The sequence below is a fragment of the Scomber scombrus genome, chromosome 23 (genome assembly GCF_963691925.1).
Source record: "Scomber scombrus chromosome 23, fScoSco1.1, whole genome shotgun sequence".
Taxonomy (NCBI): Eukaryota; Metazoa; Chordata; class Actinopteri; order Scombriformes; family Scombridae; genus Scomber; species Scomber scombrus.
The window spans coordinates 1,429,203-1,453,204 of NC_084992.1; the positions used below are offsets into that span (position 1 = coordinate 1,429,203).

At 38.6% G+C, this 24,002-nt stretch overlaps 3 protein-coding genes across 3 annotated transcripts; 1 reads left to right on the top strand and 2 right to left on the bottom strand.

Annotated features, from left to right (window-relative positions):
* aimp1b (aminoacyl tRNA synthetase complex interacting multifunctional protein 1b) lies at window positions 1-8,594 on the top strand. The gene is made up of 7 exons (XM_062445220.1): window positions 1-84; window positions 4,787-4,881; window positions 5,117-5,230; window positions 5,992-6,168; window positions 6,252-6,445; window positions 7,499-7,670; window positions 8,253-8,594. Exons 1-7 carry the CDS (start codon window positions 53-55, stop codon window positions 8,417-8,419), a joined length of 951 nt encoding a protein of 316 aa, XP_062301204.1. The 5' UTR covers window positions 1-52; the 3' UTR covers window positions 8,420-8,594.
* A 788-nt stretch (window positions 8,595-9,382) lies between these two features.
* Window positions 9,383-10,374, bottom strand: LOC134006276 (GTPase IMAP family member GIMD1-like). Its single transcript, XM_062445362.1, has 3 exons — window positions 10,224-10,374; window positions 9,839-10,101; window positions 9,383-9,715 (listed from the first exon to the last, which is right to left on the bottom strand). Exons 1-3 carry the CDS (start codon window positions 10,372-10,374, stop codon window positions 9,440-9,442), a joined length of 690 nt encoding a protein of 229 aa, XP_062301346.1. The 3' UTR covers window positions 9,383-9,439.
* Window positions 10,375-17,051: 6,677 nt separating this feature from the next.
* Window positions 17,052-19,551, bottom strand: LOC134006277 (dickkopf-related protein 2-like; the record flags this gene model as incomplete). Its single annotated transcript, XM_062445363.1, has 5 exons — window positions 17,052-17,151; window positions 17,298-17,511; window positions 18,227-18,361; window positions 19,148-19,304; window positions 19,357-19,551. Coding segments are annotated over 5 exons (801 nt in total), but the record flags the coding sequence as incomplete, so codon positions are not given.
* Between the last annotated feature and the right edge of the window lie 4,451 nt (window positions 19,552-24,002).

Sequence of the window (24,002 nt, forward strand, 5' to 3'; positions counted from 1 at the left end):
CTGACTCTGAGCTTTCTGTCTCTGACCGTCGGACCGACAAACATCTTCCAACATGGACAACATCGACAACCTGTTTCATCCCAGGTACGACCTCTAAATGTGTGTCTGTGTGTGTTTGCTGTCGTCTTTTATTGATTATTCTACAAACTCAAGTCCTTCTCTTTGTATTGAGAAGTTTAAGGGCTGAGCTGAAGTTTTAAATGAAGATAATAACAGGATCATTTCAAGGTTAGATCAGACATCCAGTCTGCTTGGAGAAGTTTTCTATTAAAGCTACACAAGTTGTCTAAAAGAATCATTTGTATTGATGTACAGGAGATTTTTATTCCAGTGAATTTTAGAGATTTTTAGCTTCCACAGCGGCAGACGTGTCATTTCTGCTCCCCAAGATAAATTCTTCTTGTTTGTTTTTCCCATTCTTGCAGCATGGTCTTCTTATTTCATATGCTGAAGGGAACATTTCGTGGAGAATTGAGTGCACATTTTTATTTTTGCTTGAGGAAAAGACACAGGGACTTATATTAATATTTTATTATTTTATGTGTTTATTTTTTTTTTTAACTTGAAACGATAATATATGTATTGTTTCTGTGTGTGATTCAGTTTCTTCTTAATCATTTGGTTTGGTGTCAGTATTAAAGAGCAGTGTTTCCTATGTGTGTGTTGTGTTGTGTCGAAGCAGCTCGTGTTATTTATAGCAGCAGGCCTGACTGCAGCTGTTGCATCTCTCTCTGCATGTCAGTGGTGTAGCAGCTGCTGCTCGTGTGTGTTAATCACATTGTAAGGACATAAATTGTTCACACACCCACATTGTGTGGACTATACTCCCATTTGGGGACAAAGAACAGGTCTGCACAAACCAAACCAAACCATTACATGATAGAGTTGACCAAACACCAGGCCTTAATTTAGGGACATATTTTGGGCTCTGACACCAAATAAAGGCCCAAAATACATTACTAAACAGACTCGTATAGTCTGTCACATATACTACGTTTGGTGTTTGTAAACATGGACATGATAGATAGATAGATAGATAGATAGATAGATAGATAGATAGATAGATAGATAGATAGATAGATAGATAGATAGATAGATAGATAGATAGATAGATAGATAGATAGATAGATAGATAGATAGATAGATAGATAGATAGATAGATAGATAGATAGATAGATAGATAGATGGTCTTCATTGTCCCACAGTAAATTTGTGTTCACGTGTGTGCACAGGAATAAACTTTGGGCTGCCTGCCCAATAACACGTCCATGACATGAACAGGTGATGAAAGCTCTGTCACATGGACTCTCACAGCTACATAGAGAAGGACCATGATTTACACTTAATGTAATTTGAGCTTTAGTGTCCAGTGGATCAGTGTAAGTCAATGTAATGTCTTCCTAAGTGACAAAAACCAGTTTAGCGTCGTCATGTGATTCGATATTAATATTGGTCCAGACTGAAGTATCTCAACAACTATTGGATAGATTTTTATGAAATTTTGTTTAAACATTCATGATCCCAAGCGGATGAATTCTACAGATTTTGGTAATAATTTGACTTTTCCTGTTACACCACCATCAGTTTCACATTTATGGTGTTTTTAAACGAAATATCTCAATAAATATTTGATAGCCTGCTAAGAATTGTAGCACACATGTTCATGTTTCCCTATAAAATAAATTGTAATAACTCATTTTTAATGTAATTCCATCATCTGGTTAAACTTTTAATTTGTTCACTGCTTTGATTTATTACCAAATACCAAAACTCAAAGACATTACAATCAGCCTAATCTGTACTTCGTGTTAATTGGCGAATGTACTAATTAGTAAATGTCCACTAACCTGGGAACCAAACAAATCTGCAAGCTCATGTTTTATTTGCTCTGGCAGATGGCTGAAGACTCTAAGATTTGTTCCATAAAGACCTGGAAACATGCTAGTTTACTGCCCCCTGGTGTCCAGAATTGTTCATCATTGAACAAATGAAATCTGTTGCTTTTTGTGTTCAACTAAGAAACAGAAGAGATTAAAATTTGGAGCACATTTGTTATTGTTTGTTACTTTTTAAACATTGATGGTGTTTCAATGGGATTTTCACTCTAATAATGAGCTCATACAGAGAAGTGTGGCAGTGACAGTCGAGTGTGTTTGTGTATGTAAATGTTCACCAGGTTTCCAGCGGACGGGTGCGTCAGTAAGTTTCTGTTTATCGTTATGCAAATAGGCTGGTTTCAAATAGTCTCTGTGTGTGTGTGTGTGTGTCCTTTGATGGTATTACAACCTTCCTTCATCACAGATAACATCTATCTAAACTTCACTGACAGCTCTTTCTATGCTTTCATGTCTCAGTTCATTTCACTGATGTTCAGTCTTTCTGTGTATGATTAAAAAACCTATCAGATACAAAACCTATCAGATATAAACTACTGTAACCTTTTAAATGCTTAGTTTGGAATACACAGGGGTGAAAAGGTACTTGTACTTTACTGTAGTACAGTCTGAGGTACTTGTACTTTACTGTAGTACAGTTTGAGGTACTTGTACTTTACTGTAGTATTTCCATGTGATGCTACTTTCTACATCTCAGAGGGAAATATTGTACTTTCTACTCCACTACATTTATTTGACAGCTTTAGTTACTTTTCAGATGCAGATTTGACACAATGGATAATATAACAAGCTTTATAAATACAACACATTGTTAAAGATGAAACCAAACAGCAGTGTGTAGTCGGCTCACATTTCAGATGTCTATGAGTTGTTAACAGCTCCACCAAATACTGATTTTTCCCTCTAAACTTCTCACATGCTTTCATTTCAATAAATGTTCAAATGACCCAATATTTCAGCAAAAATCAAAGATTAGAGAAAAAATCCAAAAACTGAAAACACATTTGTGTTTTTTCTTCTTTCCTCTCCCATTAATCATCTCACCACCCCTCACATTTATCTGCTGACCCTTTGGAGGGGCCCCACCCCTAGGTTGGGACCACTGGACTAAACTAGCTAACTGTATATAAAGTAGTGTAAACTAGCTCCACCTCCAGCAGCTACAACAGTAACATGCTGCTCTAACACTGATGCTTCACTATTAATAATCTAATGATGTCATAATAATAATATATCAGTCAGAGAACCAAACCACTACTTTCACTGTAATACTGCATACTACATCACTATAATACTGCAGTACTTTTACTGTAATACTGCATACTACATCACTATAATACTGCAGTACTTTACTGTAATACTGCATACTACATCACTCATAATACTACAGTACTTTTACTGTAATACTGCATACTACATCGCTCATAATACTGCAGTACTTTTACTGTAATACTGCATACTACATCGCTCATAATACTGCAGTACTTTTACTGTAATACTGCATACTACATCACTCATAATACTGCAGTACTTTTACTGTAATACTGCATACTACATCGCTCATAATACTGCAGTACTTTTACTGTAATACTGCATACTACATCACTCATAATACTGCAGTACTTTTGCTTAAGTAAAGGATCTGAATACTTCTTCCACTACTAGTAATGCAACTGACTACAGTCTTTACTGAACATAATACGACTGTTTAGAGTTTTGAGCTGTAGATGTAAGGTTCTCATTTGAGTCACAAAGATTTAATTTGACTTGAAAGATATTTTTTGAAAGTGCAAACAGCAATTTTGTGAGTTGCGGCACCACATTTTAAAGTCTCTTCTAACAATTAAACCTTTTCATTCACTAGTTTTAACCAGAAACAAGCAGTGAACACAACACTGACATCACCTTTAAGTCCACACGTTCACCATGTTAGCGAACAGCTGCTTATTTAAACATCCATACAGGTGTGTGCTCTAATCCACCTGCCAATCAGGTGTCAAACAGGAAGTGCTTTGAAGTGAAGTGAGACAACGGGATTCATTTCATTTCTGTTTTGCTACAAAATTATTTCTGACATTTTACAACGTGTGTGTTTGAATGTGTCTGCTGCCCTCTGGCAATGACAAAAACATTCACATCCTTTCCTCCCAAGATATCATCTATATAAACATTTGATCAGTGAGTTGATGACATCACTGCCTGTCTGATTTGTATACTGTCAGTCATGTCACTGCTTTAGTCACGCCCACCGCAGTGACACTGTAAACAGATCAGATCATCACATTATAGCCCTTTATTTGAAGTTTTAATGTCAATAAACACATAACTCAGATATGTGTGACGTTATATTTATATTCCTGATTTCAAGAATTTTCTGACTTTCCATAAATGTTTCTAATTATCTAAAAATATCCCCAACTGGCAAATATGTCCTAACTTTCCAAACAATGCCTTTTATCACTTTTAGAAAACAAAAAAATCCTTCCTTTCTTAATAACCTCTTTTTCCAGAACATGTGTTTTATTAATTGTTTAGTTGTTTAAAACAGGTTCAAAGTTAAAGATTTTGGACTTCTGCATCAGATGTGACTGATGTTTCAACATAATTTAAATGACTATATTTCAGTGTAAAGCAAGTCCTACTTAAATGTATAAATATTGTCTTTGAAATGTGGTATTTTGTTTATTTTCATTTACAATCCTTAATTGAACATGTGGAGTAAATCACACATCATCATGTTTAGAAAACTTGTGCTCAAGGCTGGATTTTTATTTTTATTTTTATTTTTTTCACCATGTCTAAAAACATCAATGGTATTTTGAATATGTTGTTCGTAGTTCTGGTTTCATTTGGACTTTCCGTGGCTAATAACTTTTCTGTCTGTTTCTCAGCCTGGGAGAAGCTCTGATGAAGCTCGATCCAGAAGATGGCGAGAAGATCATGGAGTATTTTAAAACTCACGCCCTCCTGACGAGAGAGAAAGCACGTAAGACACAAAATAACTGACTTCCGATTTATTATCAGTCAACTAACGTTAAGGAATATATTTATTTCTGACTTTAATGCATGGATAATGTGTCTGTAACTTAAATATAATGTTTTATAAGACTCCAGAAACAAGAAATTGCAACTAATTCTTATCCAGGCAATCAAATGCTGGTAACACGCCCCCTTGCGGACGAGATGAAAACTGCATGACATGGTTTTTGTTTTTCTTTCAGTCCTGCAGTCGTCACTCCGAGATCAGAAGAAACTGCTGGTGGAAAACGGCAAACTGAAGAAAGACATCGAGCAGCTGAGAAACCAGCTTCAGGACAAACAGAGGAGACGCACCGGTATGATATAAAATGTTTTCACTTTTTAAAAATTGTATCTACTTTATGGAAAAATATTTTCACTTCCCAAAAAAGGGAATTTTTTTTGGTCACTTTTCCCACTGATATCATTGGTTTCCAGTTCAAGATTCTAGTTTAAAAACTCAAATATCAGTTCCTCACTTGTCAAAAGTTATGTAATTTTCCAAAATCTCCTCACTTTCTAAAAAATATCCCAAAAAATCTCCTCACTTTTTGAATTATTCTCACTTCTCAAAAAGTTTCCCGCTTCCAATTAGTATAGTTAATTTCCATTTCTAGTTTTTAGCCTTTTTAAGTTGATTATTTACTCTCAGAATATTTTCCTTCATCCTTACTTTCCAAAAACATTTTCAAAATCCCCATACTTTGACAGCTATTCTTACTATTTCGAAAAATGCCTTTATTTCATTTTGTTTCCAGTTTCAGGCCGTTTAATTTTCCTCATTTTCTTTTTAAAAAAAAGTCCCCACATGGTCTACAACTCAAACTGGTCTTCATAAATATAAAAGTACAAACACACACAACTGCAGATGTTTTTCTTTCCCTCTGAGCTTCAGTGTTGGTTGTGGTCAGATTTAAATAACAGTAAACCACAGTGGATTACTTACAGGGAGAAATCTTTTTCTTAGAACTTAATTAAGTCAAAATATTTTGGAGTTTTGTCCAAAGATAAATAATTCCCAAAAAAATCCAGATACATTAAATTAAAGCCCTACCATCTTTCTTTTTTCTATCTTTAGCCAAAGCTTTGTTCGCGCCAGTGCCGCCTCCTTCAACGTGTAGCCCCGCCCCCGGCACAGCTGTCAATCAAGCTCCCTCTCCTGCTGGTGCGACAGCTGCGTCTCCTTCCTCCTCCTCCTCTTCGTCACATGACCGGAGAGAGAGACATAGCAGGAGGAGGAGAGGAGATAAGAAGGGTAAGTTTGGGGAAGAGGGAGTAATGAGGTAAAAGAAAGTAAAATAAAAGACTTTAAAGACTGATGTTACGTTTCTTTCTCAGCTCGTCCCGACTCTTTCTGCCTCGTGGTCGAGCCTGAGGTCAACGCGTCACGCTTGGACCTCAGGGTCGGTCGGATCCTCAGCGTCCGGCGCCACCCGCTGGCTGAAACGCTCTCCGTCCAGGAGGTGGACGTTGGAGAAAACGCCCCCCGCAAGGTGGTCAGTAAGCTGGGAGGAAAAACAGACCTGGAGGAGGTATCTATCTTTCACTTTTACTTCTTTCTTCTCTTCTTCTTCTTTGACCTTCTTTGTTTCAGTCTTCTTCACTTTTCCTCTTTAACTCGTCCCTTTTACTCTTTAGAAAGGTTCAACTTATAACATTAACAATAGTTCTGCTCTATTCAAGCGTCCCCGTAAACCATGAAACCCTGATATTGAGTTAGCATGTGCATACGAGGACCCTGAATCTTTTGTTGACTTTTCTGCTTACTTCCTACTTTCTGAATTAACCTTTGAAGAATTTTTTTATTTTTCCCCCCCCAAAAAATCATGAATTTTTAGAACATTCACGGTTGGCGAATATGCCTGACCTTTCCAAAAAATAAATAAAAATGCTCTCACATTTTGAAAAAAAACAACACTTCCCTTAATAAATCATCTGCTCTCATTCCCTACTTTTCGTCTTTTCTGATCTCCTTCATTCCCTCTTTCTTCAATCAATCAATCTTTATTTATATAATGCCAAATCAAAACAAAAGTCATCTCAAGGCACTAAATATTTTTAATAGACTTGGGGATTTCATGAGTTGTATCTCCACCAGGATATGTTGCCCTTAAAAGGTCATAATGGTAAACAATTGAATGAGAAGTGATACATTCTTGCTCATTAATACCAGTTTATAACCTGATTTTACAGTTTATATCAAAGTATAGACCAACCACAAGCTTCAGTTCTACCAATTCAAGGCCCATACTAATGTTAACCCACCTTAACTAATCATGGTATGGGTTAGGGTAAGGTATCTCCTGGTGGATGTTGCCTGTTTAAGGGTTAAAGAGACCCAACATTTCCACATGAGCAGCACTTGGTGACAGTGGCAAGAAAAAACTCCCTTTTAACAGGAAGAAACCTCAAACAGAACCAGACTCAAAGTGGGCGAACATCTGAGGGAGAAAGGAACCTTCCTGTAACCTTTCCTTGTCAATGGTCTCTCTCATAGTCTTCCTTCTCTCCTGCCTCTAATCCTTCTTTTTCTGAATTTCTTCTTTCTTTCATGACTTGTTAACGTTATATAATTACCTCTGCAGCTTCAGGGCGGTCTCGCTGTGCTGCTGTGTAACGTGAAGGCCTGTAAACTGAGAGGCGTGGTCTCTCAGGCTCGCCTCATGTGCTGCTCCGACGATGACGACCACATCGAGCTGCTCGCCCCGCCCGCCGGATCCACCCCCGGAGACAGAGTCACTTTCCTCAATTACCCCGGTAACCATGTTTACACTGATTGACCGTTACTACCGCTCAATAGTTTGTACATTTAATATCGTTTATCATTGACATTACATACCTCATACAAGTGCTAAAGATTGCCAAGCGGTTGAGTAGACCTACAAAGGGTTAAAGTGACGACTAGCACACTTATTAGAGGGGCTGAATTTATAGATTTAGACCAAAATGACTCACTGAAAAAACAATGATTGACTCAGTATTACTAGAGAGAAGTTGATGCTTTTTGAGAGTCAGTTGAAGCATCTAGCAGCACTTTAAGGTCCTTTAGCCTCAATTAATTGATGTGACAAAGCTAATATAGGAGCATCTTTCATTTGGGACTCTCCAGATCTTCATTACCTCAGATTTCAACACTTTTAGGACAACTTGCTATTGGTCAGCATCATCAAAGTTTAGGTCGGTTGTCTACAAAGCAGCAGAAGTGACTTTTGGGATTTTCTAACATTCTCTCTCTCTCTCTCTCTCTCTCTCTCTCTCTCTCTCTCTCTCTCTCTCTCTCTCTCTCTCTCTCTCTCCCTCTCTCTCTCTATCTCTCTCTCTCTCTCTGTGTGTGATCAGGCGAGCCGGACAGAGAGCTGCAGGCCAAGCAGAGGGTTTGGGAGCTTCTTCAGGCCGACCTGCAGGTGGACAGCAAGGGTGTAGCCAACTATAAAGGCTGTGGGTTCGAGGTGAAGGGGAAGGGTCTGTGCAGGGCCCCTTCTCTCACCAACTGCATCATCAGATAGACACGGCAAAGGGCCCCGTCTGAAGATGTGCATGTTTGACCTGAAAAACCTTCTCTGCTGACAGACAACTGCAAAATCAGCTGTCGGCAAGCCAAAGAAGGAAAAACATGTTTTTGAAAACTTGTTTTCAGTTCAGATGCTTCAAAGTTGTTGTTTATTGATTAAAAACAATAATCTGTTTCCTCTGGTGTCTGACTCAATTATTTAATATAAGACTAGAAGGCCCGCCTCCTCTTTCATCTCATTGGACAGGAGAGAATAAGCAGTGATGACATAATTCTGCTCAGACTTCAGTTTCTGTAAAAAAACAACTGAGTCTGTTTAAATCTTGCAGCAATTTAAAAACGTTGTATTGTACCTTTAAACCGGTATAAATATATTAAAGTATTGATAATTAAGTCACTGATTAACCTGAGAGTTAAACTTTTCCACCACTTACCAGGTTTTGATTGTTATATTGAGTCAGTGACTATAAGGGTTGGTAAGATGATTAATTATGAATCAGTTAAAATAGTTTTAAAAGCAGCATCAGGTTTGTTAAAATGTACATTTAGTATTTTTGTTGGTTTTATATCATTTGAAATGACATTTGCACCATTTTTTTACCAAAAGTAAGACTGAATGCTCCTGAAAATGTCAAATGGTGTAACCACAAAAGAATGATAAATATCAAATAATGTGATATTTAGAACAATTGTATTCCATTACCTTTATTTAATATAAAGTTATAATGTAAGATCATGCCAAACTAGTTGATATGGTGTTTTATTGACAATTTACTGTTTTTAAGCATATATTATTATTTGGTACAAAGTTTTTATGGTTACACCACTTAGACATTTTTGCCTGATCCTCTAATATATTCTCTCAAAATGGATTAAAAGCAGAAATTTGATGCTGGGTCCACAAAAAAAGAATGTGTGCAAGTTATTCATACGTTTATTTTCACATTTTCACAGATTCTGAGAGGTAATTGGTGATTTGAAATTTTAACTTAAACTTTAAAATCAGAGTTCAGAGTCAAATTGAGACCTCCGTCCTGACGGTCAGAACTGTGTGATGGTTCCTGGCCGAGAGGCGGAGCAGTCGATCTCTCAGCGGTTGCCCTCTGATCGACGGCCAATCACAGCTGTTGTCCAAGAATAAGACCCCGCCCACTACCTCCTCGGCCAGAGCTCTCAGCGAATCAGTGGTCTGGGTTAAGTAAACCGCCGGTTGAAGCTCCGCCTCCTTCAGGTGGTCAGCATGTGTGAGGACGAGCAAGGTGTGACGACACCATTCTGGACCGAAGAGGGTCTGAACACACAAAGAAATTCATAAAATCTCATCAGAAAATACATAAAAACAATGAAATCACACAAAGAATACGTAAAATCACAGACAAAACCTCCACCACAGTGTGTACAGTGTGTGTTTTACCTCCAGGTGTTCCTCCAGGTGTGTGTTCAGGTGCGGCAGGTCGGCTCTCAATACGAGCACCACCACGTGCACGCCCTCGGGACAGAGCTCGTGCACCCTCTGTGGTTGGGGCAGCAGAGGGGGCGTGTCGATCACCCTCAGCGTGAGGTCAGATTCCGCCCCCTGCCTCCTGAAATACCCCGGGAAATTTCGTCGGAGGAGCCGGCACTCCGTTGTCATGGAAACGCCAGAAATACAGGCACCCGTTTGGAATTCCTGTCCACCTACCGAACATACGAATTTGTAAACACAAATTTTACCGATAAAAATGTTGTGTTTTATGTCCGTTTTTATCGAAATTTTGCAGATTTAGTCCAAATCAACTTCTTTCTGTAGAAGTACCGACCAATCAGAGCGTTCCCCACAGAGCTCCTCCCACTCTGTCTGTCGCCTAGCAACAGCACGTTCAGCGTCAGCACCTTCCTCTCGCTGCTGCTTCTGCTGAGGATGCTGAAGAGGTTGTTTCCATGGTAACCGTGTCCTGTGCTTGGATCCATCTCAGGATACAATGGAAGAAATAATTTTTCTATTTAAAGTTTTGCAGTTTGACTTCACGTCCTGAACATTTTCTGTTGTTTTATCAATTTTTAAATATTTTTCCTGACATTGAAACAGAACATAAATGTTTATATTACCTGATAACTTAGCGAAGAATAAAGACTTAATTATATTTATTTATGCAACTCTTTGGTCTATGTAGTAAAAATAATTGTTGTCATTCAGACTTTACACTATAGTGTAAATGGAAATAATGCTAAACTAAATCAAACAGTCAACAGACTCTTGTTTATTTGGATTAAACCCTAAAGCCTGACTTTACAGGTGGGTCATTATGAAAATCTAAAGATAGAAAATATAATTATGATCAAAACAGCAAATCCTTACCTGCTTTACCTGAACTCTAGACGTGAACAGAGACACAGTTCCTGGACTTATTGATATGGGAAGTTAATGTGTGTGTGTGTGTGTTTGTGTGTGTGAACAAGGAAGGGGTGGTTACTGGTTAAACAGTAACCAGTACTGTCCATCTGTCTCTCGCTCTGTAGTTTTATTATGTTGTAAAACTGACAAACATCCGTGCAGTTTGGATTTAAAAGGACCTTAAAGATAAATGTGCGTGTGTGTGTGTGTGTATGTGTGTGTATATGTGTATGTGTGTGTGTGTGTGTGTGTGTGTGTGTGTGTGTGTGTGTGTGTGTGTGTGTATGGAAGCCCAAAGCTGCCATAAATAAAATCCACCACCAGGATTTTAATTTAATAATTATAACTCAGTATCAACATTCTCATAATTATGAAGTAATAATAACCTGTGGTTGGTCAGATTTTCAAAATAAAAGCTGTTATGGCAGCTTTAACCTAGAGCAAGTGAGCATGAGCCAGTCTTTTCAAAATAAAAACCCACCTATGGTCAATGTTTGTTAAAAGGAAACTAGGTATGAATTTAGTTTCATTCCAAAATAAAAGCCCAAATAGTGACTACGTTAACAGGAAAGTAGGGATGACCCAGTTTTTCAAAATAAAAGTGTTTAAAGTTCAATGCTTCATTAAAGAAGCTTTATTCATGAGATTTATAATTATGAGAAACTTTAACATCTCGTAAGTATTAAAGAATAAGATAAATAATAAAACAGTAACATTCATAATAATTATAAGACTTAATATAAATGATAACTTACATTATGATCTTAAAATTAAGAGATACATTTTTCATAATACTGAGATAATTAGTTATATGATAAATAGGTTTTACTCAGTCATGGTTACAAGAGAAGCTTCTTCATAATTAAGTATCTCATACTTATAAGAATGTTTCTAACCCTCCTGTTGTCCTCGAGTCAAGGGAGGAAGGAAGGGAGGGAGGAAGGAAGGAAGGAAGGAAAGGAGGAAGGAAGGGAAGAATAATGAAGGAAGGGAGGGAGGGAAAGGAGGAAGGAAGGAAGGAAGGAAAGAAGGAAAGGAAAGAAGGAAGGACAGCAGAAAGAAGGAAGGAGGGAGGAAGGGAGAAAGGAAAAGAGGAAGGGAGGAAGGAAGGAAAGAAGGACAGAGGAAAGAAGGAAGGGAGGAAGGTAGGGGGGGAGGAAGGAAGTAAGAAAGGGGGATGGAAGAAGGAAAGAAGGAGAGAAGGAGGGAGGAAGGAAGGACAGACGGAAGGAAGGAAGGAAGGAAAGAAGGAACAGTCAAAACAGACGGGGTCAATTTGACCCGGGAGGAAGGTAAATAACATCTCGTACTTCTTATAAGCTTCTTATAATTCTCACTATGACGAGAAACAGGATGATTATTTAATCTCATGATTATATTCTTATATAAATGAGATAATAATGTTTAACACAACGTTCACCTGAACCTGCCGGGATGTTGTCAGTATCTTTGGGATCATCACACATGTCGGATCTGGCACCCTGTCAACGCGCTCTGTGTAAATAAAGCTTGAGTCAAAGCTGTCCTCGCCTCGGGCTGCTGCAGAGAAATATCATCTGCTCACAGTTTATCCTGACGGAGTCTGAAACCACAGAGATAAGATAATCTGAAGCTTTTATTATCATTAACAGACTGCCTGCACATTATCAGCCGATCAGCAGCATGTGGATGTGTTTTCTGTCGTGTAAGTATGTGACGACCTCCACTTTTTGAACACAAACAAACGTTCATACCATATTTGAGAGGACTTTCATGGACATAATGCATTCCCTATTACACTAACTTAATATTAATGTAAAGGCAGCATTCAAAACCAGCCTGACCAACAAAAAGCAAAAATCAATAATCTATAAATAAATAAAAGATTCCATTAATAAGCTTGGGACCAGGGGGAAATGAGATCCTAGTGGATGTTTCCCAATCTTTAGTGAGATGCAGTTTGGTTGTGAAGTCATGTACAGAAACACATTTAATAATAAACACCAGAACACTTCACACAAACACACAGATTTTCATTCAACATTATTTTTTACATTGACTGAGAGCAGAAACTCACTCACTTTATTGCTTTAATCACATCACCGTCACAGCCTCAAGGAAAAGTGAGTGTGTTAAACAAAGCGGTGACATATGCTGACATCAAGGAAATGAGGAAACACTGATGGGAAAGTGACGATAATGCAGATGCGAGTAGGTCTGTGTGCGTAATACAATAATGAACACGCGGCAACAAGGAAACATGGATGGGGGACACGGATGGAGGAGTGACACAAGCATGGAAAACACAGTGTATGTGTGTGTGTGTGTGTGTGTGTGTGTGTGTGTGTGTGTGTGTGTGTGTGTGTGTGTGGGTTATTTTTATAACAAACAAACTAAGTACAGTGATGCCCAACAGCTATCAGCCACACAGAGAGAAAACAGTCACTCTCTCTTGTGAAGGCTTTTGTCAGAAAGGTTTTGGGAAACAAACAATGAACATACAGAGTTATACTCATCAGCAACATGCCCAGCGAGGTTTTGTCTTCGTTGTAGACTCTCTGTGAAGCTGTGTGTCAAAAATAAGACTTGGACAAAGACTCATTGTAGTGGCCATTTGTCAAGAATCAAACTTAAGTCATCAAGTCCAGTGTCTATAAGGTTGGGTATCAGTATCGAAACGTCTCCCATCAATCGATACCTGCAATCAATACTTATTGCACCCAGAACTTGAAAATATGACTATTTGTATGGACTTGCTCACAGCCAATCAACAGCAAGCATTCTTCTCTTTAATGCAACATGTGATTGGTCCACTGCCACAGCAGCTACGACCCGTCTGTGGTGGTGAAGTCGTGGTGAATTTGAGTTAGCGCGCTTAGCAGTTCAGCAGCCAAGATGCCACCTAAACGCCCCAAAAACAGGCATGTCCAAACTATCCCACAAAGGGCCGTGTGGCTGCAGGTTGTTGTTCCAACCAATCAACAAATGTCTGAAGACTGAGATCAGCTGATTAAATAAGTCAAGTCAGGTGTGCTGCTGCTTGGTTGGAATGAAAACCTGCAGCCACATGGCCCTTTGTGGAATAGTTTGGACATGCCTGCTCTAAAGTGTGTCTACACTACACGCCTGATACACCGGATAAAAGACAGAGACCTACATGTGTTAATGAGTATCTAATGAAGTACTCAGTTGGTATCAGGATCACTTTAAGGGGACTTGGATTGGCATTGGTATACATTTTTAAACGATTCCCAGCCCTAGTGTCCATGCAAAGTTTTTTGTGTTTCTTAAGGTTTATTCCTCAAATGCAAACCAAAGAATAAAGGTATCATGGTTCCTGCTGGTCCTATACCTGTATAGGTGCCAACAGAGTAACCCGATTCACATGAATTATCATTTTCAAACTGTTTTATAAGAGGATGTATTTTTTGGGGTTACAGCAGTGTTTTTAACAACTCTGTGGTTGCTGCTGTTTAAACTTCAAGTCTTCTATGTTTGAACGTTACAGTGTTTTTAGTGCCAAAGTCTTTGTGTTACTATACTTCCACCACAGCTCAACAGGGAAACAATAACAGGGAATTTGATGCTAAAAAGACTGTAAATGTGTCAGATATCATTGATATAATAACTCACACTGATGAAGCTCAATAGAAGCTGATCATCTACTTTAAATGACTGTGTGGACACACTGTGATACAGTCCTCCATCACTGAACACTGGAAGCACATTTGAAGGATAGTAGTAATAATCAGTATGAACAGGAGGAATGTTAATGTTGAAATTGAGACCTCATGAACTTACATACAAGACAATCTGATGCTTTTAAAGGCCTGGTGTTTGCAAGATTGACTTTTTAATGTCCCACAGTCTGTTTTTCACTATGGGACAAAGAAAGAAATCACCTGTTATCCCTACGACAGATATTTAAATCATCAAACAATTAAAACATCTGTGGGTGAGTTTTTAACTCTGTGGTCATAAATAACTTTTATCTACACAGATGGAATCATTTCCCCGTGTCGTTACAGGCCTGTGGGGACGTCTTTTCCTTTATGCTAATTTTATCACCAACCACCGGCTACTGGGAAAACATCCCCTGGTTTACATGTGGTCCGACCAGATGGAAGACTCTCTGTCTCAGATATTGAATCTTTAATTTGGGAAGTTGTGTTAAAGGAGTAGTTCAACTTTTCTGGAAACAAGCTTCTTACATTTTATTTCCAAGAGTGAGAAGAGAAGATTGATATAAATTTCATGTCTGTGCGTTAAGTATGAAGCTGGGCTCAGGCTAACGTTAGCCCAGCTTAGCATAAATACTAGAAACAAGCGGAAACAGCTTCTTGGCTCCTCTGGCTCTTTCCAAAGTTTAAAAAAAACACTTACCAATGCCTCTAATGCTCACGTATTAATATGGTTGTATCTTGTTTGTTTTATCTGTCCACAAACAGAAACGGAAAAATCATAAATGTTGAGTTGTTATCTCAAGAAAATGATTGAGCCAAAAAAAACTATTTGAAATTGCTGCAGAGCTGCTTTAGTGCAGGCGTCCATCCTGGTAGCTTTTTAATATAAACAAGCTTATCTTTCATCGTTATAGTCCTAAAAAAGGGTCTGAGATGTGATTTATGCCCCAACTGTAGCACGTAATAAGATTAGCATACCAAGCTGCAGCAACACTGAAGACTTATCAAATAAGCAGCAATCTATAGAATAACCATTGCTTAAATTCACAAGGAATTACGTTAGCTATTTACTAGCTAGCTGAATGTGCTAGTGAATAAGAACAACAACGGACATACGGAAACTTTTTTGAATGAAAAATCCTTTAATCATAAAAACACAGATTGATGATTGACTGACAGACTGTCTTACGTTACAGAAACAGAAGATTCCTTCTTATCGTGATGGAAATAAACCCCAAAATAAACTGTCAGAGTGACGCATAACAAAAACAGGTAAATAATTATACCGACATTCATCCGAAATACATCAACAACTTATAGAAAAATAACTCTATCACAATAACAACAGTGCAATCAAACAAGACGTCTGGACAAACCTCAGAGAAAGGACAGTATTGGTTTAAAAAAGGCGCTTTTCACAGTTTAAGGATGTGAACGAGTTTCTATTGAAGCCCAGTTTCTTTTCCTCACCAGAATCCCAACTTACTTAGTTTCTCATCCTCGGTTTTCCTTTGTTTTTGTGTCCGATTAAGAAAACACTTGAATAAATAATTTCTTTTACCTGGACCAGAAATGCATCAGTTGTGATTTCTGACTTTTGGTTGGAATGCAGGATAGGTGTTGACAGAAGAAGAGATGTTTGATGTTGAATTTAAAAGAAACATACATTTAGAAAGTGTTTACATTTATTTAAATGACTCCTTGAAGTTTTGAAAGTCCTCTGTGTTATTAGCATCTTTTTAGCATCTAAGCCAAAGATCGCCTTTGTCTGTTGCAGTGAAACTGAAGCTTATATCATTACAACACCCATCAGAGCTGTTTAACTTTTCTTTTGTCTTTACTGATTGCAAAAATTGACAGAGCTATAAGTCAAAGTCTGTTTTTTTTGCTTTGTAAAATCAACTTCCAATTTTAAGCTAACTTAAAACTAGTGAATCCATGTGTTTCTTTCTTGCCTGTAATTATGGTGTTTAGCTTGAGGTGCTTTTACAGAGCATTCTGTATTCATCATACATCAGTGGACAGATGGATCAAAATATCTTTATATCTTCTTTTTTTAGACAATTAATGGGCTGAATTTATGTTGAAACAGTAGATTAAAACCACTGATGTACTCGGTGTAGAGACTAGTGAAACTATTTTGCACTCCTTCTTGTTTATAGAATAACAATCTATGTCAGACCTTGTTCTGTGATGTTGAAAACAACAACAGCACATCGTTAACAACCCACCAAAGACGATTACAAAACAGACAGGTATCAGGTTTTCAATATTAAAAGCGTCTCCTGTTGGTGTAAATGGGTTCAAACCGGATATCAAAGCAGTTTCTGCCCGTCTAGACACAGGAGGAGGAAACCAGATCTGAACCACAAAGAGTTTCACATCCACTGAGTTTGTGTGTGAATGCAGCTTGACAGGAAGTTAATTAGCAGTTTAAAGGAGGAGGGGGAGGGGTCGCAAGGAGCTTTCACAGGTGTACACAGACATGGTAATTCACCCCTCCCTCCGTTTCTTTCTCTCTTCTTTCTCGGTCTGCCTCTCACTCCCTCTTGGGTGGGTCATCGGCAAAGAGAGAGAGTCTTTCCGTCCTTTCAATCAGTCTCTTTCTTCCCACCCATCCTCAGTTTCTCTGACACACATGAAGTCTCGTCTTTGCCACTGCCGACGATGACTTTGACGACGATGAAGAAGCTGAGGAGGATGAAGACAGCGGCGACGTGTGAGGAGAAGAGTGGCGAGACGAGGAAGAAGACGGTGCAAACTTGGACTTTGCTGCCGCTGCGAGAAGTGATGATGATGATGACAATGATGATGATGATGATGATGATGATGGAGGCTGAGCGTTGGGGTCCCGAAGCGTGCGGCAGCTGAGTCCGTCACCGCAGGAGCAACGCTGGAACAACTCCAGGCCGTGGTTTCCCTTTCGGCGTTGGCGTGTGCAAACCTGTCCCTCCCGCAGGACCGGCTTGCAGATGCGAGTCCAGAAGTGACGAGCGCAACACAAACTGTCGGAACAGTCGGAGGAGCGAAGACAAGGATCCCCGACCTGACCTGGAAACACAGAGAGAGACACAACAACGGTTATCCTCATTCAATAAGATCAGGCTTAAGCAATCCTTTGTACAGCAATCGATCCTTATGCTAAACACTGAATCTAAGTCAAGATCAAGGACCAGGTGAAGGGACACTAATGTGTATGTTCTTTGTAGAGTTTGAGGTGTCACCGCTTTGTCTGTTGTCACTGTTTTTGTGTATTGGTGTTGCATGTTTGTGTTTGCAATGGAGCTGCTGATGGACGAAAGAACAATTTCAGACCTGTCTGACAATAAAGTACTATCTATCTATCTATCTATCTATCTATCTATCTATCTATCTATCTATCTATCTATCTATCTATCTATCTATCTATCTATCTATCTATTAACAAGAGGACAGTGTGATTTTTCAATTCGTGGTTCCTTGTTTCTGACTCCAAGTCGTACTTATATTATAAATATTTCTTTTAGCCACAAAACTGGCTCTTAAAGCCGAAGACATGCCATTAATACATGAAGACGGGGGATTAGATGAGTCTATACATTATTATAGAGTATGACTATAAAACTCTGCAACATTCAGTACATATTTTTGCCAAAGTTGAGATGCGTTAAGTTTTCGAAAAATCTAATTAACGTCAATGAAAAAGACTTTTTCTTCTGAGCAGAAAATACGACTTGAGGTACAACTGATGATTTGGTTAGGATGAAACAGAAAGTGTTAGACTCACCTCTACTAGAAGGCCCTTTGGTGTCCACTTTCCCTCTCTTTCTCCATCCTTTCTTTTTAGACAGTGGATTCATCTCTTCATCTGTGTCCGGGATCCTCTGAGACACAAAACTATTCACGTCAGGAACACAGATATCTGAAGGAGAAAGAAAAAGGAAGAATAAATGAATTAATTTACAGTTGAGTCCATGGACAAAAAAAAAAGACTGGTAGCAACGAGGTTTGATACAAAAACAGAGAAACTGTGTATATAGAAGAGTGTTGGATGACGGTAATATGAAGTTTGATAATAAGAAATACTACGTCAGATACTACATCAACATTATGAACAAGTACATCAAGATTAAGAGATTTTATGTCAAGATTATGAGATACTACAACAAGATTAGGATATATTATGCCCCGATGATGATTTACTATGTCAGTTTTATTAAGTACTCAATCAAGATAATGAAACACTAAATCAAAATTATGAGACTTACTTTTAATTCAGCTGTTAAATTAAATGTATGAGATTATTGTGATATATATATAAAATCAGTATCTCATGATTTGAATGAAAAGAAAAGTCACGGTCAAGATAAAATTATGAAATAACGACTCAAAGTTCTGACTTTTCAAGTGATGCTAAGTGATAATTTTAACAAAAGCATACTATTTCTTCTTCTAATGAGTATTTTTTAGTTTTGTTGTCCTTAATTTATCTTTCTTTTTTATTTTCATGGCAGAAATGAACTTCCATACATTAACCAATATAATATGTGGATGTTCTATGTGTTGTTTTTGTTTAGTTTTTTGTGTGTGAGGTTATTTATTTATGTATCAGCTTGAATCCAAGAGGGGACAATAAACTTTGCATTTCAGACTTTAATGAAAGTTTCGGACTTGTGTGTTTTTTTTGGTAAGTAAAAGACCATCTTACTGTTGCTACACCGGTTGCCGGGACAACACATGCCGTCTCTATGGCAACGCCTCTTCCTCCTGCGGCAGGTCTGGCAGCGGGAGTGGGCGGGACCTTTGGTGGGGGCGTGGCAGTAGCTCCCCTCGCTACACTCCAGGTCGCTCATACACTGATAGAGCTGCAGGGAAACACAAACACCGTTATTATACATCTAAAAGTCTAAAAATGACTGAATGGAGACAAGAGAAACAGTCAGAAACACTCACTGTCAGGTCCACGCTCGGCTCCCACGTGCTCCTGTTCATCGGTAGCGCGTGACCCTCTCGCAGTATCACCGTCCTGATGGAGTTGAGTCTGACACGTGCCTCCCCGCAGCGGGAAAACACCAGCAGAAGGAGCGCGAAACACACCATCAGCACCACCTGACCGGTCATCACTGCTGATGGAGGGAAAAACACGTGTTAAATACTGAAAAACGGGCTCAGAAGTCTATTAAAATACACGTTTATAACCTCAAACTGGTTCTCTTTCACTTGTGTGGTTGTGGTAGATAGAGATATATTATTAAATTGACATCACATTCACTGAAAACTGAGAATTAGATACTGTTTTAACATCTTTCAAGTCTCAGAGAATCGTAACTTTATCGGTAAATTAAGAACTAGGCTGTCCAAACTAAAGACAACCCTTTCTTGTGACAAATGTTTCTGAAACTTAAAGGTCTTTAAAGAAATTCTTTTCTGGGAGGTGAAAAACGTAATGTCACACAACCATTTAAATGTTGTTTGGGTATCTGTGACTTTAAAGTTAAGTCTAACGTCCTTTAAAATAGCAAAATATGGCCTAAAAGAATACTGAAAAAGTGTGCTCAAAAGTCCAAAATATGTTTTTTTTAACTCCTCTTGTTGAGAACATTTCCCCTTGAAATGTATTCTTAAATAAACATCACATTCACTGAAACTATGTTTTAACAATTTTCAAATGAATCATATCTTTATCAGTAAAATCAGAAATATTCAAACTAAAGACAATCCAAATGTTTCTGGAAACTTTAAAAGCTTTAAAAATAATTCTGGGATGTGAAAAACGTGATCTCACAGTCATGTTTGGGGATCTGTGACATTAGAGTTAAACTGAAGTTCCTTTAAAATATCAAAATACAAGGCTAAAAGAAAAGTGTCTTACCTGTTGTTTGCAGTATAAGATATTTTCCCCTAAAATATGTTTAAAAAGGCGCAGAAATAAGAATAAACGTTCACAGATAAATCCTGCTTGTTGCTGCTGTTGAGTTAAAGTCCAGTTTCTGATTCCTTTTTCTCTTTCGTGTCCAAAAAAAAACGTAAATCAAAGCCGTTTGTTTCAGAGACCAAAATATAAAAGTGGATTCTCAGGTGAGCAGAGTGAGATGGTGCACGAGCCCGTCCTGACTGCAGGTATGAGGACAGGTGAAGGATGCACGCGGACCCTGATCCGCTTTATAGGCTGCTTCCACTGCCATGCGCGCACCCGGTCCAACCCTCTCCCCTCCCCTCGTGCACATCGATACCCGCGCCCCCCCCCTCACCTGCAGCCATCGATACAGAGAGGAGGGGGGATAGAGAAAAGATGTCCGGTTTGTTTTTTCACAACTTTACAGCCAAGTGCAACTTAAAATCATTTTTATTTAAACAGAACACAACCCGCCTATAAAAACGAGCTGAAACTATGTGTGTAGTTTGTTTTTAATTATTCTTCATATACTGAGTCTCCACGAGTTTAGGGCCACATTATGACCCATCCAGACCCCTCAGGTGGTCTGGGGACAGGTCTGCTTTCTGTCCCCAGAGTCCGGTCTGCTGCAACTCTCAGTTCTTTTAAATCCAGTTTGAGGCTTTTGATTCATATCTTACATCTGTCTTATTCAATTTTAGGTTTTTATTTCCGGTTTAACACTTTATTTTTAAACATTTGACATTATTCATTTTCATCACACTGTTCTGTGTTTGAGTAACCAGCTGAGAACACACTATAAAAGGGTTAAAGTTTGACCCAATTAGCTTCAATATAGCACCAAGACAGTACTTGGTTAATGTTGTTTTGAACCAGTTTTAGTGTTATTTTATTTTATCATTGGGTTATTTTCCCAAACTGAAGCTTGTTATAATCTGCTCTTTTTAAACTTACATATCATGATTTGTTATTGATTGTTAATAACTGGTGTCTGGTCTTTTGAATGTCATATGCAATTTTTTTTGCACAAGAATCAAAACATTTCTGACAATTTTGCACTAAAAACATATTAAAATAACAGAGCCAGTGTTGTGATGATGTTAAATGGAACCGAACGTTTAACACAGTGTGTAAAAATAAATCAATGGCTTAATCTCTACCACTGTAAAATATTAGAAGTTAATATAAAGACCAGTTTTTACCTGATCTTTAGGGGGCCAGAGGCAGAATTTGATAATGCCCCCACCCCAACAGTGTATCCATCCACCCAGTACTTCTGTATAGCTTCTCCAGCTTTGGTGCTAATTCCAAGATATGATGATACCAAAACTCGACAACCTCACCAAACCCAAAGAAACTATGTACTCAACATTTTCTTATCTCACTCTCAGATATGCACCTTCTTCTCTCATGCTGGTTCCTCCGTCCAGACTAAAGTAGCAATTTTATCCTCATAAAAACTGAGCTTTTAGAGTGTGAAAACACTAGGCGTTGGCTTGACGTTGTAGTGTGTTCAGGACAAACCGGGCTTTGTAGAGGCATAGCGCTGACAGAACAGATGGTTGCAGAAGCATTTTATTGGAAGAGGAAGAAGAAGAAACCCAATGACAACGGTGGACGGCTTTGTGTGAGTGTATTTGTGTTTATTGTACACTTTAACATCTTCCAGATTTAAACAAAGCTATCTAACACTTTTCTCTCCTCAATCCAAGTCAATCCAAATGGATGTAAAAAATAAAGTCAAATAAAGTGAAACTAGAGTAAACCCCCAACAACAAAAATCTGTATTTTAAGAGAACATTACACCAAAAAATCCAACATTTCCGTGCTCTCCAATGGTTAATCAGAGTCATCGCGGAAAAATACACAACGTCTCTGACACACACACAAACACACACACACACACACACACACACACACACACACACACACATTAGAGACAATCACTTTATTCACATATCAGTTTACCAATTGTTAACTTTACCTCGAGCTACCTTTCCTCTTCCTCTCCTTTCATGTTTTCTTATTTCTTGATCGCAGGACTTTTCCACCACAGTGACCTGAGGCTGAGGTCGACTAGTGAACTCTGGTTCAGTTCAGGTCTCAGGATTCAAGGAGAGGTCAGATCTGCCAGAAGAAGTCCAACATGAAACCTAAAACCTCCACTTTAAGTGTTGGTGGAGAGGATGAGAGTTATGTAGGTTTTTGTAATCAGCTGTAATGTTCAAACTCTGTCTCCTCAATTATCTTTATTATGTGCTATCTCACTGAAGGGACGTTGAAAACAGAGAAGTTAACATCCTGTTTCAGTGAGTGTTCAGGCTCAGACAACATTAGTGAAAGGACCAGTTTGTAGGATTTCATGGTATCTAGCAGTGAGATCTAGATGCAGGAAAAGCTACGGAGGTTACAACAATGGTAAACGACTCTCTAACCCTAGAGCCAGTGTTTGGTTTGTCCATTCTGGGCTACTGTAGAAACATGGTGGACACTAAATTCTACACACTTGTCCTTTAAATGTCAATAAACACATGATTTCTCACCCAAAGTCACTGCAGACGACTTCTTTAATAGCTAACACCGTCATCTTTCTCTATGCTAAAGCAGGAGTCTAAACATAACCATAAAACAGTTTACTAGCTGTATTGTGCTGCAAGATCAGATATTTTGGTGGGAAACCCCCCCCACCCTAACATTTTACAGTATTGTCTTGACTTGCAACACATGTTAATTAACAGCATTTCCTCATTAAGTTGGCAGAAGATGTTCAGGTTCATACTCAGAATTACGGTTCCTTCCTGACTGTATTATGGTTGCTGTTAGTAGAACATAAACATCATTTCTAGGAGACAGACTTGTGGAAATCTGATCTTAGACCTGAAATCAATCCAGCTAATAGTCCAACAGTTAATGATCAATTAATCAGGTGCTGTGATGTCAAAATGAAAGTTAAACAGCAACCAATCTGGCAGAAATTTGGCTTGAATCTAATAGTCAGGTTTCATGTGGACAGTGTCAATGACTTTAACTCAAAATTTTATTGAACTTCTGTGAGTGAATCCACTGATAAACTAAGGTGCTGGCAGAACTATCAAAGGTAGATGAAATGCTTTTAGCAACAATAATATCAGAACTAAAGTCTGTCTATTGAAAAGTTGTTGATATATTTCACTCTGTACCAAAATAATGGTCCAACATTGTAACCCTACAACCAATAAAGAGCCGAAGTCAAACTAATGCTGCTTTTCCACTACACAGTTCCAGCACGACTCGGCTCGACTCGACTCGACTTCTTGCGTCTCCATCAGGGATAGTACCTGGTACCTGGTACTTTTTTAGTATCTGCTCTGCCGAGGTTCCAAGCGAGCCGAGCCGATACTAAATCTAACGTCAACAGACTGCCGGCCACTGATTGGTCAGAGAGTCACTGGAAGAGTCATGAGCCGTCCCACACAAGAATCAAACCCGGCATTTTTAAATACCAACAACAGCGTTACAGAGATTAGTTTCTCTTCTCTTGCTTTGTGTGAGACAGAAAGCCTCATACAGCAGCAAGTACACCATCGCCTCCATGTCCTCCATTGTTTATCTGTTTGTGTCGCGTATAAAACGAAGTCACGGCAGTTTCGCGGAGCCGTGCTATGACGACCCCGCCCACGTTGAGGAG